The 17,906-nt window shown below is 41.0% G+C and overlaps 1 protein-coding gene across 6 annotated transcripts in view; it reads left to right on the forward strand.

Moving 5' to 3' along the window:
* The window catches only part of ATP10D (ATPase phospholipid transporting 10D (putative)), a 99,794-nt gene that overhangs the window by 51,704 nt on the left and 30,184 nt on the right, over window positions 1-17,906 (forward strand). For all 6 annotated transcript variants that reach the window (XM_064584439.1, XM_064584437.1, XM_064584440.1 and 3 more), the window contains 4 exons: window positions 6,173-6,411; window positions 13,786-13,974; window positions 16,203-16,812; window positions 17,435-17,541. In XM_064584439.1, the coding sequence (XP_064440509.1) occupies window positions 6,173-6,411; window positions 13,786-13,974; window positions 16,203-16,812; window positions 17,435-17,541 (1,145 nt within the window). The remainder of the gene's footprint in view (window positions 1-6,172; window positions 6,412-13,785; window positions 13,975-16,202; window positions 16,813-17,434; window positions 17,542-17,906) is intronic.

Consider the following 17,906-nt stretch of genomic DNA (forward strand, 5'->3'; position numbering starts at 1 on the left):
AGGCTAGTACCAGCCCTTTCCCACCCCAGTCCCTGAGCCTGCACACTGGGCTCAGCAAGTGCTTCTGCCCCTTAGGCAGAGAAGGTACCAAGTGACTGAAAATCTTGTGCTAACCTGACTGAACTGCTTGTGGACCGTGGGTGTTGCACTATTTCTAGAAGGTGCCAACTTTGCCTTTGAGCAGATCTCTGCCATAGATACATCCGGAGCTCCTGGTCTCTTTTCTGTTATGGTTTAAAAACAAGGACATGTACATACACACTCTGATCGATGAAGGAGGGAATAGTAGGGGCTTCTTCTCTCCAGAATTTAACCCTGAGACATATTACGTTCACTGAAATGAAAACTAGTTAACCCTTCAGGATTTGGGGGCAAAAGCTTTGCCTAGGAGGTCTTTCCATAAAGAACATTGCTGCTAGGAAATAGCCCCGTGCACAAGTGCATTTGAATTAAACACATTTGACAACACCATTTGATGTTTTTAAAACCTTGCAACATAGGGGCATTTGGCTGGCTCAGCTGTAAGAGTGTGTGGCTCTTGATCGCAAGGTCGTGAATTTGAGCCCCACGTTTGGTGTAGAGATTATTTAAATAAATAAATTTAAAAAAAAATAAAACCTTGCAACTTAGAAATTTGGTCCGTGGACTCAGCAGCATTAGCAACACCCGGGTGTGTATTAAAAATGCAGAATCTCCAGCCCCTCTTTAAAGCTTCAATTAAAATCTTCATTTAACAATATTCCCAGGTGATTTGTGTGCATATTAAAATTTTAGAAGACATTGCTTTAAAAGATTACTGAAAGAGGATGTCTTTTTTAATAATCTTATTAGTGTAGAATATTGTTAGATTTACAGAAAAGTTACAGTGATGCTCTTGAGGGTTCCATTTTGCCCCCCTCTCCAGTTTCCTTTGTCGTTAACATCTTACACTAGTCGTATAATACATTTGTCATAAGTAATGAACTAATAGTGATATGTCATTATTAACTGAAATCCATACTTTATTCGGATTTCTTCAGTTTTTGCCTTTTTCTCTCTGAGGATCCCATCCAGGAGACCATGTGACAGTCATCATTTAGACTCCTTTAGATCTGACAGCTTCTCAGGCTTTCTGTTTTTTGGTTGATCCTAGTTCTGAAGGGCACTATTTAGGGATTTGTAGAATGTTTCTCAGTTTGAGTTTGTCTAGAGAGTGCCTTTATGATGCACAGTTTGTGAATGTGATACATACAGTGGTGTCGTAGTTTCCAAGAACAAGGATTTTGGAATCAGGCCTCCTGAGTTGGATTCCCATCTTTACTGCCTACAAGCCATGTGACTCTGGGCTAGTTATCTAATTTCTCTGGGCCTCAGTAAAAGGGCTCAGTAATAGTATCTACTGCTATTCATGAAAATTCATGAAGAGCCACTTGGAGCATGGCACGGAATAAGTTCTTTATAAGTAACAGCTGCTATTGTTGTTGTAATTATAGTTCTCAAAATAAGAAATAGATTTATCTTTTGGGGAGCTCATGATCCAGTGTGGAAGACAGACATGGAAATGTAAAAATATCTTAGTGTCGTAAGATTAAAGTCTGGTGTTCTTGTTGCATATTGTTTTGATTTTCAGGCAGTCGGTTTGGGAGGTGAATTTAGCATTGATCAAGGTTTGGGGCCTAGAAGGATATCGGGCAAGAAATTTTTGGAATGCTGGAAATGCACAGGGAATTAGTTTAGAAGGAAAGATTTGTGTATCAAGGATACGTGGATGATACAGTTGGACGAAGCTTAGCTGGGCATGCTGTTTATAAGCAGGTGAAAGTTGGGATGCTGGAAATGTTTGGGGGATTAGTTCATAGCAAAATGTTTGGCAGATATGGGGATGATACAGTTGGGAGAAATCCATGAGTATGCTGTGCTGTCCATCTTTGGTTTTGGCCCTTTGGGGAGCACATTGAAAAGTATGATAAACTTTTTGTTCCATAGACTCTTGCTCACTTGTTCCAGATATCAAATAAATATAAGTAATGGGCCATGAACAGGTTATTAGATATTCGAAGGGGGAGTTGGAAGAGAAGATTAGGGATTATCTAAGAGGGAGAAATAAAGTAGTTGACCTAGTATCTAACCCAATACCTACCTTGAGACAAAGGAAAGACTATACTTTGTATTTTCTCCTTTGAGTTGGAACGCAAGAATTCCTGCCCCACTCTGAGGCATTCATGGAACTAATTAGAACCAGCTTTAAGAGACATACGAAAAGTCTTCACGAGCGTTTGGGTAGATTTTGTTTATCAGTATGGTAATATGCTTTTCCTTCCATACCCAGTTTTTGACAAATTTTCAGAGTCTACAAGTATACTCCAGTAGCTTTGTTTTCGGAATCAAATTGTAACTTTACTGGTCTATTTCCTTCTCATAGTTTTTTACAAAATGATTAAAGATTACCCCATGTGTTCTTGATTCCACTCTTCCAGTGCTATTTATTGAACAAGTTTGTCCTGTCCTAAGGACAGGACATTATAGTAATTACACAGTTGCCTGATGACTGGCATTATAGTAATTACACAGTTGCCTGATGACTGATTTCCCTAATGATGGCTAGGAGAAATTCCTGAACTATAGCCTTTATGTTTCTGTAGGTTTTGTAATACTGTAATTGTTTATTTTAAAAATGGTATCACATCACCAGTAAATTTCTTTAGCTGTTCAAGGACTTACCAACCTCAGCACTATTGACATTTTGGGGTGGATTATTCTTTGTCGTGGGGGCTGTCGTGTGCATTCTAAGATGTTTAGACGCCTCCTTGGGCTGTGCCCACTGAATGCGAGTAGCGCTCCTCCCCCAGTTGTGACAACTAAAGTGTGTACAGGCATTGTCAAATGTTTGCTGGGGGGCACAAATTCACCCCTTCTTGAGAATCTCTGAACTAACCTATCATATACAGATGACTACTGAGGAGATAGAAGTAGTGGGTACATGTACTGGCTTTGGAGTCAGGAAGACCTAAATTCATTTCCCAGCTCTAACCCCAACTAGCTATTTAACCATGTCAAAATACCATGTCTGTGGTCAAAGATCTGTCTGGATCTTAGCCTCTCAGCTACAAAGTGGAACAGTGATAGTTCCTATCTGGTAGCATTATGTTTAAGATGAAAAGGGGAGATGTAGATGTTTATAAAAGGACCTAGACAGATGCTTGATGAAAAGGAGGTCCTCAGTAAATGTTAAGTCCCTACCCCACAACTTTCCCTTGATGCTAGTGATATTTCATTCATGTGTCTCTTCATTCATTCATTATTCATTTAATAAATATTTAAACTGAAAGCATGGACTCACTGAAATTGAGCAGGTGATACTGATGTAAACTGATGAGGAATAATACAGATTAATGTATGTGGTTATATTTAGAAACAATGTAGCATGAGGGCTCGGAGCCCTGGCTGTAGAGCTTGTAGACCTGGATATAAGACTGATGAATACTACTTTTGTGAGATGGGGAAAATTAGCTTGATTTCTTTATTACTAAAATGGAAGTATTAATAGTATCTGCCTCAGAGGGGTTGTTCTGGTTATTAAAAGAGACACATGCCTGGTACATAGTAACACTCAGTACATAGAAGCTTCAAAGGCCCAGCGAGTGGGGGTCAGTATAGTTCCAGAGGTCACCACTGAGGAGCTGGCCTTTAAAGATGTTGAGGATTTACCTAAGTAGAGAAGAGAATGGATATTCTGAGCAAGAGCACAGGTGAGAATGGAGAACTTGAGTATGTTTGGTACTCCATAAGCGGATGGGTTTTTGAAGCTGAGAGGCCATACAGGGAAGTGCTCTGTATTATTTAGGCAGAGAATATAAAGAAACTTGCAGAACTGGAAAGAATTTTGAAGTCTTAAATCTAAATTGTTCATTCCACCAATAAGAAAACAGAGGCTCAAGAAAGAGTAAGTGATTTCCTAGAAGGCACTGAGTCTTTGAAAGAGCTGGTTCTAGAGCTCAGAATCACCACATTGCCTCTTAGCCTCTCCTTGTCCTTAAAAAGTACAGGTAAAGATTATTAAACAGGATATGCAAATACTCTTTATTTTATAAATTAACTTGCCAAAAGCCATACTCTATACTTAGTAGCTGGAGTTGGCCCAAATACTGACAGCTAGCAATTCAACAAGTAAATATTTACTGATTGTCTACTCTGTATTCCAGACACTGGATATCATGATAAACAAGACAGACAAGGACCCTGCTCTCAAAGAGCTTCTATTGGAGAAAATAGTTGCAAATAAATTAATTCTTAAATCAAGAAAAAAAATAATGAAAAGTGCTTTTCAGAGAATTAAAATGGGTTGATATGATATAGAATGATTGGAAGGCACTTCGGATTGGGTGGGGGGCAAGGCCTCTCTAACGTTTAGAGCTTAGATCTGAATAACATAATCTTGAAGTTCAGGTGCAAAAACCTACCAGTTAGAGGCAGCAGCTAGTAGAGAGGCCCTCAGAGTGAAATGAGCTTGGCAATTTTCAAAGTAAGGAAAGAAGGCCAGTGAGGCTGGACTTTGGAACAAGTGTGGAAGAAGAAGGGGCAAGAATGTTAGAGAAGTCAGCAGAGGTCAGATCATTTTGAGTTATGTAAGCCAACATAAAGAAAGTTTTGTGCAGGAGTAATCTGCTCTGCTTTATATTTTAGGAAGATCCCTCTAGCTACTGGTTGAGGAATGGAGTACAGAGGGGCAAGGAGACCAGTTAAGAGGCTATTTGCACTGGTCCAGTTGAGAGATGAGGGTGGCTTGGACTAAGGTAATGAAGATGGAGAGAGTTTGAGATATTTGAGATATATTTTGGATAAATAATAGATAGCTTTTCGTGATGCTTTGAATACAGGGTCTGGGGAAGACCAGAATAATCAAGGAGACTCCTAGAGTTTTAGCATAAGTAGCTAGATAAATAGTTAGGTACCATCTACAAAGATGGGGAAGGCCAGAGGAAGAGTAAGTTTGAGGGAGAAGTGAGGAAGAGTTCTATTTTGGCCATATCAAATTTAAGGTATCTATTATCTATTTAGTCAACAAATATTTATTATTAGCCACTGCTTTGGCCTCTGGGAATATCATATTAACAAAATAGACAAAACTCTGCCTTTTTGGAGTTTATATTCCACTGGATGTTTCAAAAAATAAATAAAAGATCTATAGTGTGTAGATGGTGGTAAATGCTGAAGTAGTATTTGTAATAGTGTGGTTAAATCTGGCAAGTTTTTGCTGTCAAGGGATGTGATAAGAGACTTGAGAAAGGTAAGGGAGTGAGCTCTGCAGATACCTGCTTGAAGAGCCCACTAGACATCCAACTGGAAGTATCAAGTGGAGAGTTAGATGTATATAGGAGTCTGGATTCCAATTAGAAATTGGAGTTGAAGTTACACGTTTGGAAATCAGGCGCGTATGAAATGATATTTCAAATATAGGACCAGGTGTCATCACCAAGGAAAAGTATATAGGTGGAGAAGGGAGAGAATTCCTGTAGCAACCCCGTATTTGAGGGCTGAAGAGAAGACAGCAGGAGAAACTAAGAAGGAACAGCCATTAAAGTAGGAGGAAAAACAGGTATGCATGGTGTCGGAGAAACCAAAAGAGCCATTCAAGAAGAGAATGGTCACCTCTGTTGGATGTTGCTAAGAGTGCAGATAAGGTATGGACAGATGCACTAATTGGATTTGGTAATGTGGAGCTCATGGGTGACCTTGCCAGGAGTAATGTCGGTGGGCAGACAGGGACAGAAAGCCATGAGATTGGTTGAGGAGAGATCGGTGTCGGCATAAAGGGGAGAATTGTAAGGGTGAAGTCCTTGAGAAAGCCAGAGGGGTGGGAGGCAGATCACAAATGGAGAGAGCTTGGCATTTGAAACTTTATCAGTAATAGTAGTAGTAGTAGTAGTAGTAGTAGTAGTAAAAACAGAGTTTGGATACGGATGTGGATAGGTTGGTAGATTTGATGGTGGGATAAGAAGGGAGTTGCTTTCTAATTGCTTCTACTTTTCTCAGCGAGGTAAGTTCATTAAGGGAATCTGGGGAGGGGAGTTTGGAGGGCAGATTTGAAAAGGGAGGAGATGATGTGTAATAGCTGTTGAAGTAAATGCCTGACATATTTAACCTACAAATGGTTCTTCTCAAGTAATGACCCAGTGTGATTTTTCTCTCTCAGCCAAGAGGTTAGAGTCCTACCAGGAAGCTGTCTCTGAAGATGAAGATTCCATAGACACTCCCAGTGACTCCCTCAGCAATATGGCAAAACCGAGGGCCCCCAGCTGCAGGACGGTTCATAATGGGCCCTTGGGAAGTAAATCCTCGAATCATCTTGCTGGGAACTGTTTAGCTCTGGGAAGTGGAGAAGGAGCCAGTGAAGTGCCTCACTCCAGACAGGCTGCTTTCAGTAGCCCCATTGTAAGTGTGAATGCGTGACTTGAATTTTGCATATCCGTCATGAATAATGAAAGAACATCCTCGTAATTATGACAAAGCCGAACACTGTTGTCTTTTCTACCTGAGAAGAGACTACGTAATTGCAGTTTAGTGTAATTGCCACACATCATTAGAAATATAAGCAAACAATATCACGACTTCCTAATTTGTGGGATGATTCAGTGTTGAGAGATAGTATATCATTTCTGAAAAAGCATGGTATTTCTGTTCAGGGCCAATCATGGCTGAGCCTGAAGAAGGCTGCCGGGGTTTAAGGACCAAGGCTCACTCTCAGAGCCAGCAAAGCTTAACAGGGTTATCTCTGACCAGGAAGGATGTCTGAATCACAGGCAAATTCAAGTACCCTCCAAGGCCTTTTTATCTTCCTGCATTCCTCCCCCACATCCCACCACACCTGTGCCCTCTTCTTCCCCTTTCCCAGTCCTCAGAATGACATTTTCTGGTATTTCCATTTTAAAGCTCAGCTGGGTGTTGCTTGATTCCCAGAGGGAAGTTTTGGAAACTGTTTAGTCACACCCACTGACGAACCCATTTTGCTGCAGGAAACTATAGAGGGCCATGCAGAAGATAGGAAAGAGGAACGATACTTCCATGGAAGAGTTAGAGGTCACAAGTTCTGTCGTACTTGAAATTGCTTCTGTAAAAATCCAGCTGCCTTTTCTGCCTTCCACAATTCATTAATACTTGCGTTTTACCAAGATGAGGATTCCCCAGTCATGAGACCAGTAACTGGTTGATGTCTAAAATAGGTGGCCTAACAAGAACGAATCCACTGTGGGGAATCTTTTGTGTTTCTGCATTGAATTTATTGTATGGTTTTCATAGTAGAGATGTGATCTGAGTAGACCGCAGTGGTCTCACTTGTCCCGGAAAGGCCTTAAGGGGACTCTCCTGTTCTTTTCAAAGTTGCCAGTGACAGTTGCAGCAACGAGGGTGATCATTTCAGTGCAACTCATTTAGTTAATTTCTGTGGCATTAAAGATACAAAACCTGTCATATTGTGTCTTTGCCATAGGTCAGACATCTAGACTCGCTTCGGCAGCACATATATCAAACATCTAGACTTAATTTTTCTCCAACTTCTGAAAGACAAATAGGGAAAGAATGCATACAGCCTCTTCTGTGCACTCTCTTTAAGGCTCTATCAGAAAAAGGGGCGCCTGGCTGGCTCAGTTGGTAGAGCGCGTGAGTCTTGATCTCGTTCGGGGTTGTGGGTTCGAGCCCCATGTTGGGTGTAGAGATTACTCGAAAATAAAATCTTTTAAAAAAGGCTATATCAGAAATAGATATCTATTTTCTTCTCTTTTTACCTATTCCTCTACTGATCTTTTACATTTTTCACCCATGTGAAGTTGCCACCTGTTGACTCATGCTTACTTGGAAGTAGTAGGGCATTGGTAACCCAGTGGGGCTATGCCACACCCACCCTTCAGTTTCCTGATTTAGTCTTATTGTCTTCTTAGAAAAAATGATATTTCTGTTCCTTTATCTGTACCATTTCCCTATCTAAAATTTATTCTCCCTACTGGCAACCTACCTCTGTCTACCAAACCTGATGAAATACTTATTTCTTATAAAACTACTTTAAATATTCTTCCTCCTTTTTTTTTTATTATACATGTTTTGTTTTGTTTTTTGAGACAGAGAGAAAGAGCCTGCATGCAAGCGGTGGGAGGGGTTGGCGGGGGGGAGAGCAAGAGGGAAAGAATCCTAAGCAGACTCTGCAGAGCCTGACTCGGGGCTTGATGTCACAACCCTGAGATCACGACCTGAGCTGAAACCAAGAGTCAGTTGCTTAACTGACTGAGACACCCAGGCGCCCCTAGATATTCTTCCTTCTGAAGACTTCTCAGACTCTTCTCAGTTTCTGAGCTCTGTCTACACATTCCCTCCCTTCCTTGGCTCCCATTACACAGGCCTTATTTCTCTCTCTGACATACACCGTTAACTCCTTGAGAGCAAGAACTTATATTTTGACTACTCAACATCTAGCTCAGTGACTTATGTGTCCATTCTCAAGAAGTAGGTTTTTGTTTTTGTTTTTAAGATTTTATTTATTCATTAGAGAAAGAGAGAGCACAAGCAGAGGGAGAGGGAGCAGCAGACTCCCCACTGAGCAGGGAACCCGATGAGGGGCCTGATCCCAGGGTCCTGGGACCTGAGCTGAAAGCAGATGCTTCACTGAGCCACCCAGGTGCCCCTCGAGAAGTAGTTTTGAGGGTTGTTCAATGAAGCTGCTTACCAGGCTCAGTCTCCCCACTCAGTCCATTTTGTTTTTACTTGCCCTATACTTCAAGGCCATGTGTCAGTCTGATTGCATAGGCGCACTGGGGTGGTTGTTTGGTTTTGGGTTTTCAGAACCACACCATTATATATAGGATAAAGAGGTAGGTGTTCCTTGAAATATGAGATCATCTCACTCTTGCTCTAGACAAGTTGAATTTACCCTTTTTGGAGACTTATGATTATTTTGAGAAAGCTTTAGATTCTTTGTCCTGAAAAATTAGCATCTGTAAAAATTTTGCATATAATTGCAGAAGCCTGTCCGTGGAGCCCAGGTTAAGAATACCAGCTTAAGGGTACACTGAGAGCCGTGATGTCTAGAAATGGAAGATTGCAAGATGGCACCTTGGATGGGGAGGCAAGTTGAGAGCCAGGGAGTAAGGATCCTTGGCAGGCTGCTGGCAAAAATATGCCAACCTTTGGTAATTAAATGTCATTGAGGCCCCTGAGTCCTGGGTTCATTTTACCCATTTGAAATAGAAACCTTTTCTTTGTAAGCCAGTGTTTTTGTGCTTCTTTCATCCTCTCTCTGCTTTCATTCAATGAGAGTACTGTTCATTCTACCTGGGTGGTTATTCTCTGAGATCTCTATATGGTTCTCCTTTCTGTCATTGAGGTCTTAGCTTAGATGTCACCTCCTCAGTAAACCTTCCTTACCACCTAATCCCAAGTTCTTTCCACCCTCATCCCCACCCTGTCTCTCTCTGTCTCAGTCTAGAAGCATCTTATTTGTTCACAGGTTAGTGTTTGGATCTGATGTCTTCTCTCATTAGAATGTGAGCTCCATGCAAGCCAGGATCCTATCTGTCCTATGCACCCCTCTTTCCTTGAGGAGTGCCTAACACCACAGATCAACAAAAAGTATTGATGGGATGAATGAATGAATGGCTTAGTGAAAAACGGCAAAATACTAGACACTGGGATATAAAATGAATATGACATGTCCCTGTCCTTCAGTTTTGTTCTAGGTAGAGGAGACAGACATATAAATACATACATATAATCCTGTGTTATAGATGCAGTAATAGTGGGCTAATCCAGAGTAGAGCAAGGGTACAAAGAAGGGAGTGATCAACTCTCAAGGGGTGAGGAGAAAAGAGGTAAAACTTGAGTTAGGATTAAACTAATGAGTAGGGGTTTGCAGAGCAGAAAAAGAAGGAAGAGCATGTGGGGCAGACAATGTATGGCACAGGCAAGGGCTCAGAAACAAGGGGCTGTGGGTGAACGTGCTGTGGGGGAGGAAGGTCCGTGTGTGGTCGTGGGTGCTCGTCTTTTTCCTTCAGGTCTGTGGTGGTCAGGAATCTGAGGGAGCCAGAAGAACACTTGTGTGCGTCCATACTTCAGCCGAAGTTGTCGAGGTGGGCCAGTGAGCCCCTAAAACTGGACTAGGATGGCAGTGGGAAATTAAATAAGAGCCGTGGCTACTGGTGGAACTGGGGGAGGAATGGGGAGCCGTTTTAAGGCCACCCTAAAGCTTCAACCAGCACTATTAGAGGGCAAAGAGGGGTCTTGGCCAGCGTTTGCTTGTTGAATTTGGATACAAATAGAGGGAGAAAAAAGAGAAAGCAACCTGAACGTGAAACCTGCAACCTGGTAGGAAGGCATAATATGAATCCTGAAAATCTAAAATTTTAAAATAGATGTTACATAGGATTCAGACAAAGATGCTGGAGTCCCACCATGAAACCAGATAAGGCTTTGTTTAATTGTAGGAAGCTATCCACATTGTGCTTTATATTCTTTAATTAGGAGGATGACTTTTCTCTTCATTAAAAAAAAAAATGTCTCTTTGAGGCCAAGTGGGAGGGGTTTATGTATGTTTTCTGAAGAGTGACATCTTTTTATTCTGTTTCTCCAGCGCCTACTTGTACAATATAAAATCAGCAAGTGTTTGGTAGTCGTGTACAATAAACTTTTATTCTTCTCCATGTGCTAGGTATTGTGTTAGGGATCCAAAGATCAATATAAGATGGTCCTTCCTTTAAAGGAACTTACAACTCTATGAAGGACACGCTTGTGGAATCATTTAGAGCCGGGTGGTACGGGCCTGGCTCCGGGTGAGAGGAGTTCCAAGAAGGCAGAAGCTGTCTGTCACAGAAAAAAGAGCAAAAACCAATTTTGTAAGACAGGGTCTCAGTGAGGAAGATTTGGGTCTTAGGAAAGGTCTCTGTAGATGCAGTCATAGAGATCAGAATTGCATGTGATAACTCTGTACCTTCTCTTCAGTTCAGCAACTAAATATCTTAGTTACTAGAGATTAACTTATTTGGAGAAACCAACTTCAGGGAAAGAATGGTTCACACCTGCAGCTGCAGTGTGATAGGGATCTTTCCTCAAATCTCAGGGGCTCTTCTTTCATATATTGTGTTACAGTTGTCTTGTGTGGTCCTGAGTTTCTGGATTTTTCTCCAAATTAAGAGGACTTTCTGTAAACACAGTTTTGCTGACCAGAGCCCCAGCTTTGGTGGGCTCTAGTATCTCTTTCTTTTTTTTTTAAGATTTTATTTATTTATTTGACAGAGAGAGAGCACAAGCAGGGTGAGTGGCAGGCAGAGGCAGAGGGAGAAGCAGGCTCCCCGCAGAGCAGGGGGAGCCCGACGCGGGACTCGATCCCAGGACCCTGGGATCATGACCTGAGCCAAAGGCAGTCGCTTAACCGACTGAGCCACCCAGGCGCCCGATGGGCTCTAGTATCTCTTCTTTTCTCATGCTCATGGCCCAGGTTCTCAGTTCATGCAGTCAGCACATGCCCTGACTGGCGTGTGAGACTGACTTTATGTCAATAGTGTTTACCACAAAGGTGGAAGGTAGAAGCCTTTCATTGGTCTTAGATTGATTTTGGGATGCAGTAGAATCCTTACGTCCTGAAGCCAGTTACTAGTGCAGAGATCGTTGATACAGTGAAATCACTAAACGCTTACAAGGTCTCTAACGCAATCCCAAATGTGTTCCAGAGAACAGACGTCTCTAAAAAATTTAATTTGGGAAGCCTGCACATACCTTTTCTTGAAGAGTCCCAATACCCATCAAAGTCTCTGAGAAGGGCTGCAATAAAGAAACCTGTTTAATTTAAACATTTCTTAGAGTTCCATTCTGAAATAAGTTGGGTTTTTGTTTTGTTTTGTTTGGCTTACTGTATATTAGCATTCTGACACAGATGTCTCTGGAAACATTTTCCAACCCATGGAATCTCACAAGCCCTAGATGACACTATAATCAGAGACCTTGATAAATACCATGTAACGAGTTTCCCAAGCATCCCTTGGCTGACTAAGCACTGAGTAAGAAGTCTCTCAGACTTGACCACGCTCTTCTGTTCCCTCTGGCAAGGAGGTCGTTGAGGAAAGGATTGTTCTCTGAAGAACTGAGGGCGCAGGCACCGGCTCAGAGTTACTGTGTATGTGAGACTCATGAGGAAATGTGGCTGACTCATTAGAGAACAGCCATCAGGTTATTGGTGCCTATGAACTCCACCAAACTGCAATAAAATTCAAATTTTGCTAAGTCAAATATCACAGGACAATAGGTATTGATGTATTTAGATAGAAATTTAAGAATGCTTTGTGACAAGGGACACCTGGGTGGCTCAGTCGGTTAAACGTCTGCCTTCGACTCAGGTCATGATCTCAGGGTCCTGGGATCGAGCCCCGCATTGGGCTTCCTGCTCAGCATGGAGCCTGCTTCTCCCTCTCCCTCTACCCTCCCCCCACTCATGCGCACTCTCTGTCTCTCTCTCTCAAATAAATAAAATCTTAAAAAAAAAAAAAAGAATGTGACAGCAGATAGTTTGTACCCATTGTGAGTCTGGTAACCTGCCTGGAGGTTCCTGTTGTGGGTATCTCCTCATTATCTCATCATTTTATACACCCGCCTTGTGATATAGGTGTTATTTTTATTATTGCTCCGAAGAGGAAAATGAAGCTCGGTGGGTTAAGCAAGCTGCCTGAGGCCACCAGCTAGTGTGCAGTGGGTCTAGGACCTGAACCCAAGCCCACGTGATTTTCAGCCCATGCTCTTATTAAGCCTATGGCTAGTTCTCACCAAACTCCTACGCATAAAATACAAGCCATGGTCTTTTGAGTCTAGTATCACATGTCTCACATCTCCATATTTTACTCCTGCCTCTAAATTACCTCTCCTGGCTTTCCTGCAGTCAGTATGCTTTGCCAGCCAACTACATCCACATCTCCTCTAGAATACAGTGACGCTTTTGTGAAAATCTGATTTGTAGCAGATGGTCCCTCTTTTGATTCATCTGAAAAATTTCTAAAGCATTGTCTACATGTTACTGGATTATAAACAGATTTCTACTACAACATTCTTTTGTTAAAACCAGTACTCCTCAGTAGGCGTGAGAAGCACTGTGTTAAACAAAATGGATTTTTTTTTTCAATAGCAGAACTTCTGAGAGCTAATTTGTACTCAGGATCTTTAAGAGGAGGGCACAGGATACAGTTGCCAAATATATTTGATGATCAGAAATCTCTTGGAGGAACCCTCATTAATGTCTTATAGTATATTATTAGGTAATGATCTTTAAATGTGTTCACCTGCTCATACTAATGTTTATTTCAGAGAGGTTCTTTTGTTTGTTTCTGCTTTTGTTTTTATAATAGTAGTGATTCGAACCATAAGATATTTTGTTAAAATAACATGGTATGAATAATGTCCTGACTTAGAGAGTTGGTACTCCTCAGTTGTTGGATGAATCATCACTTGCTGTTAGATGCTCTGGCAACTGTGTATTTCAAAGTAAGAAAACCCATCAACTAGATTTTGGTGGAAGGCATTGTTCCTGTCTCTTGCTGAGTTTAATAATCAAGATACTTTCCATCAGTATTATGCATTCTGGATTTTTCCCTTATTTTTTGGGGTCTGTTTTCCTATTCTCACTTCCCTTGGCACCATATATATTAAGTCTTTTTTAGAAGAATAACGTTTACTATCTCATGGTTCATAGATTCTGCTTATAAAAGCTACTTCTCATGTCAATTTAAAGCTCTCATTGTAAGATACTTATTGTAATAACACTTTGTCTTATTGGGTTTTCAGGAAACAGATGTGGTGCCAGACACCAGGCTTTTGGACAAGTTTAGTCAGATTACACCTCAGCTTTTTACCGCACTAGATGAGACTACCCCAGATCCACCACTGGAGACCTTGTACATCATAGACTTCTTTATTGCATTGGCAATTTGCAACACGGTAGTGGTTTCTGCTCCTAACCAACCACGACAAAAGGTAAGGTCTCTAATGCAAACAAGGATTATTTTCCAGAAGAGAACTTTGGGTTTAAATGTACTTATACTGGCCTTGTTATGTAGATAATACTACTAAATGATAATAACAGTAGCAGCTAACATATATCACTTAATCTGTGCTCTGCACATACGATATTCTAAGTGATTTACTGATATTAACATGTTATCTTCCCAGCAACCCCATAAGTTAGGTAATATTACTCCACTATTCCCCATTTTATAATTGAGGTTAAGTAACTTTCCTGGGGTCACAGGGCCAATTTGTGGGGTAAGTGAGATTTGAACCCATGAAGTATGGCTCAGTGCTGTTCTACTGTTTTGCCTCTAGGAGGATAGCTGATGAGAACAGCTCTAGTAGAATGTGGCTGTGTTCATTTTGCCTAGTTTTCCTTCCCAAACTGAAGCTTCTGAGACTTCCCGCATCATATGCATTATGTCAAGCAAAATGTAAAGTATTGGGTTCATTATCATGTCTAATGACAATGTACCATTTTCATATACCAGTTGGGGTAGTTCTAACTAACTCAATTTAAAATCCAATACATTTATAAGGTACCAGGATGCTGCAGTTCCCACAAAAGCTAGATTTAAAAAGTCTATTTGTAGTTTAGAATTTATGGAAAAATTCATTTTCAATTAAAAAGAAAAACTTGTTTTAGAGACCGGTGATTGACCACATGCTGTGCTGGCCTCCTTGTGTATAATAACTTTCTCCCCTTTTGCACATATCCACTTAAAACTCAATTTGTGGCACAACCCAATTAAATTTTAATTTTCCATCAGATCATTTTCTTTTGGCAACTTCAGAGGTGGTCAACTTTAACATAAAAATAACTTATTTCCAATTAAGCTTTTATTTGATCAGAAAACTGTGTTTTTATAAGACTTTCAGCTAGAGAGTTGCTCTTTGGAATGTGATTATGTAATTAGAGAATAAATCACTGGATGTTCTTTTTTCTCCTCATGTAACAATTTTTCTCATATCCGTTTCCAAAGTAGACACTTCTTAGTGTTTTTTGTTTGAAAAATATTGTTGCCTTATCCCCAAAGACTATAATACCCTGTGGTCTGAAAGAAGGTCTCTACCGGTATAAGAACCTAAAAGTTTGATGATATTTTGAGGTAATGACAGAGACTGAATAATAAGGAGTTAATCAGAACCTACAGAGTATGAAACCTCATCTGTGATTGTTTCTCTTCATTTCTGAGTTCTGATACGTGTGAAAATTGACCAACATGTGTTTCTCCAACTGTCAGAAGATTAATCATTTTTAGGAAAAAACTTTTTAATATCTTGGGTATTTCTGAATGAGAAAATTTTAGGATCTAATTAATTGGCCTTCATAATATTAAATTCTACATTTAATCACTGTTAAAATTAAGAGCTAGCAAAAAAATCAGGCTAAAAGTTACAAAAAATTCTGCAATAGAAATTCACATTCATTGTGATTTTCTGCTGATAAGCGGATAATTTCTGCTGATAACTCTTCTGTAAGTGACTTTGTTTACCGGCCTTTTTAAAACAACAGAAAAGTCGTCGTCACAACCTTTTATAGAATCTTGAAAATAAAAGAGGAGAAAAGCCCATTTTAATCTTTTGACTTACTTTCTTCCAGGGTTTTAAAATGTGTATTATTACTCATTTGTTTCTTATATTGCCTCACACAATTTTTAAAATTTTTAAGTTGTTTACACAATTTTTATATTTTTATAGCTTTTCCAATTTCACCCCATAGATTTTGTACATTTTATTTTTAAAATATTGTATAACATTTCAAGAAGATATTTCTGTTTTGCTATTTTTGAATACTTATTTTGCTTACAATTTTTAAATTGCTATTGCTAGGATGTACATACTAAAGATTATGGATTATCTATATTTTAAGTTATTCATTAGGAAACACTGCTGTAATATGCCCACTACTAGCAATATTAGCATTTTATATCTTTTGCTATCATTTGTCAGATCTCTTTCTGAATGGCTGTACAAATTTACAGTTCCATCAACATTAGCACATATTTTTCATTATGGTCATTTTTATTTTTGCTAATATTTTCGGGGGGGCAGTTTTAAGTATGAAGCGGGCTGCTAGCTATTTAAGGAGTGGTAACTCTTTTCTTATCTAAGTTTTTCCTGGTTTGACTTCAACATTGTTGTCAACCGCTTTTGGCTCCATCTATGAGACCCTCCCAAATCATCTCTCCTAGATTGGACTCTCATCACTGAGTGGAATGCCTATAAAGTCCTTGGAAGAGATTAAAAACCTCTTCCAGAGATGGTCTGTCCGAAGATCAAGTTCGCCATCTCTCGCCAGCGGGAAAGAGCCCTCTCCTGGGGTCCCAAATGCCTTTGTGAGCAGACTCTCCCTCTTCAGTCGAATGAAACTGGCTTCGCCTGTGGAGGAAGAGGCCCCCCACACAAGCGAGAGCCCCCAGGGCTCTGGTAACTCTTCTTGCCCTACAGAAACTGAGCAACAGAACAGGGATCCGGGCCTCCCAGAGGGCGAGGTAGCACCCTCCCCCGGGCAGCCGTCGGCCTCCACCCTGTGTTATGAGGCCGAGAGCCCCGATGAAGCGGCCTTGGTGTATGCCGCCAGGGCCTACCAATGCACTTTACGGTCCCGGACACCAGAGCAGGTCGTGGTGGACTTCGGTGCTCTGGGGCCATTAACGTTTCAGCTCCTGCACATCCTGCCCTTCGACTCAGTAAGAAAGAGAATGTCTGTTGTCGTTCGGCACCCCCTTTCCAACCAAGTCGTGGTGTATACGAAGGGTGCTGATTCGGCCATCATGGAGTTGCTCTCAGTGGCTTCCCCAGGTGAGTTCATACTGGGGGGGGAGGGGGGCGTATATTCAGGGCTCAGAAATTCCAAGGCCACTCTCGATGGGCTTTGTAAAGAGAAACACGTGGATGTTTGGGGATCAGCTGCACTTGGTAAAGTGGGGGAAGCTGCCTAGGATTTGGTGAGAAAGCATGGAAGTTTTGGTGCTACACAGACCTGGGTGCAGATCTGGCCTCTGCCATTAGCGGTGTCTTGGTAAAGTTACCTAGCATTCTGTGTTCAACAAATGGGGAGTGTCGCACCCTTTTTCTAGGTTCCTCGGAGGTTTAATGGCGTACTGTATGCAATATACATAGAGCCTTTGCCCAAATGGCGAGTGTTCAGTGAGTGGCAGTTAGCATATTACAGTTCTTGTTACTGTTGTTACTGACGGTGTGGGGATGGTGTTCATAATTAAGTTCTTGGTACTTTTCCTCTCCCCAGGAAGAAAGAAACAAGGGAAAGATTTATTCACAGGGTCCCTTTTATAAATGTACATTTGGGATTCAGAACCACAAGGTCTTTTGTTTGTTGTGGGATAAACTGTATCATTGTTTGCAAAAACATGTCTGTGATTGGGCAGACTGGTGGGAATACTTGTTTTGTTAATTATTTCAGATGGAGCAAGTCTGGAGAAACAGCAGATGATAATAAGGGAGAAAACCCAGAAACACTTGGATGACTATGCCAGACGGGGCCTACGCACTTTATGTATAGCGAAGAAGGTGAGGCTGCTTAGTTAGGCCCATCGTCTTCATTCTTTCGCTTGTGTAGCCCTCACTTCTTGGGGTCGAGCATGTATCAAACCCTAATCTGCACAGTTGGGAAAGCTCTTGGATCGTGGGCTCTCTACTCACAGCGTCGGTCTTCCATATATATTGATTGGTTGGAGTTTGTTCTCAGTGTTTTGCCAGAAGAATATCTAAAAGTTCTGTTCTCCGAGTTCTCACCTGTTTCAGTGTATTGTGAGTGCTTTTGTATGTTCACTGCAGTTTGGCTGGAAATAAAAATCCCTGGACCTACTTTCTTTTCCCTCAGTACTTCGTAAATATCATTCCTGCATTAAATGTTCTTTGGAAAGAATGAGGCC

This window comes from Mirounga angustirostris, unplaced genomic scaffold (genome assembly GCF_029215605.1).
Source record: "Mirounga angustirostris isolate CCGP_5_RB_7025 unplaced genomic scaffold, mMirAng1.0.hap1 SCAF_2, whole genome shotgun sequence".
In the NCBI taxonomy this organism is placed as follows: Eukaryota; Metazoa; Chordata; class Mammalia; order Carnivora; family Phocidae; genus Mirounga; species Mirounga angustirostris.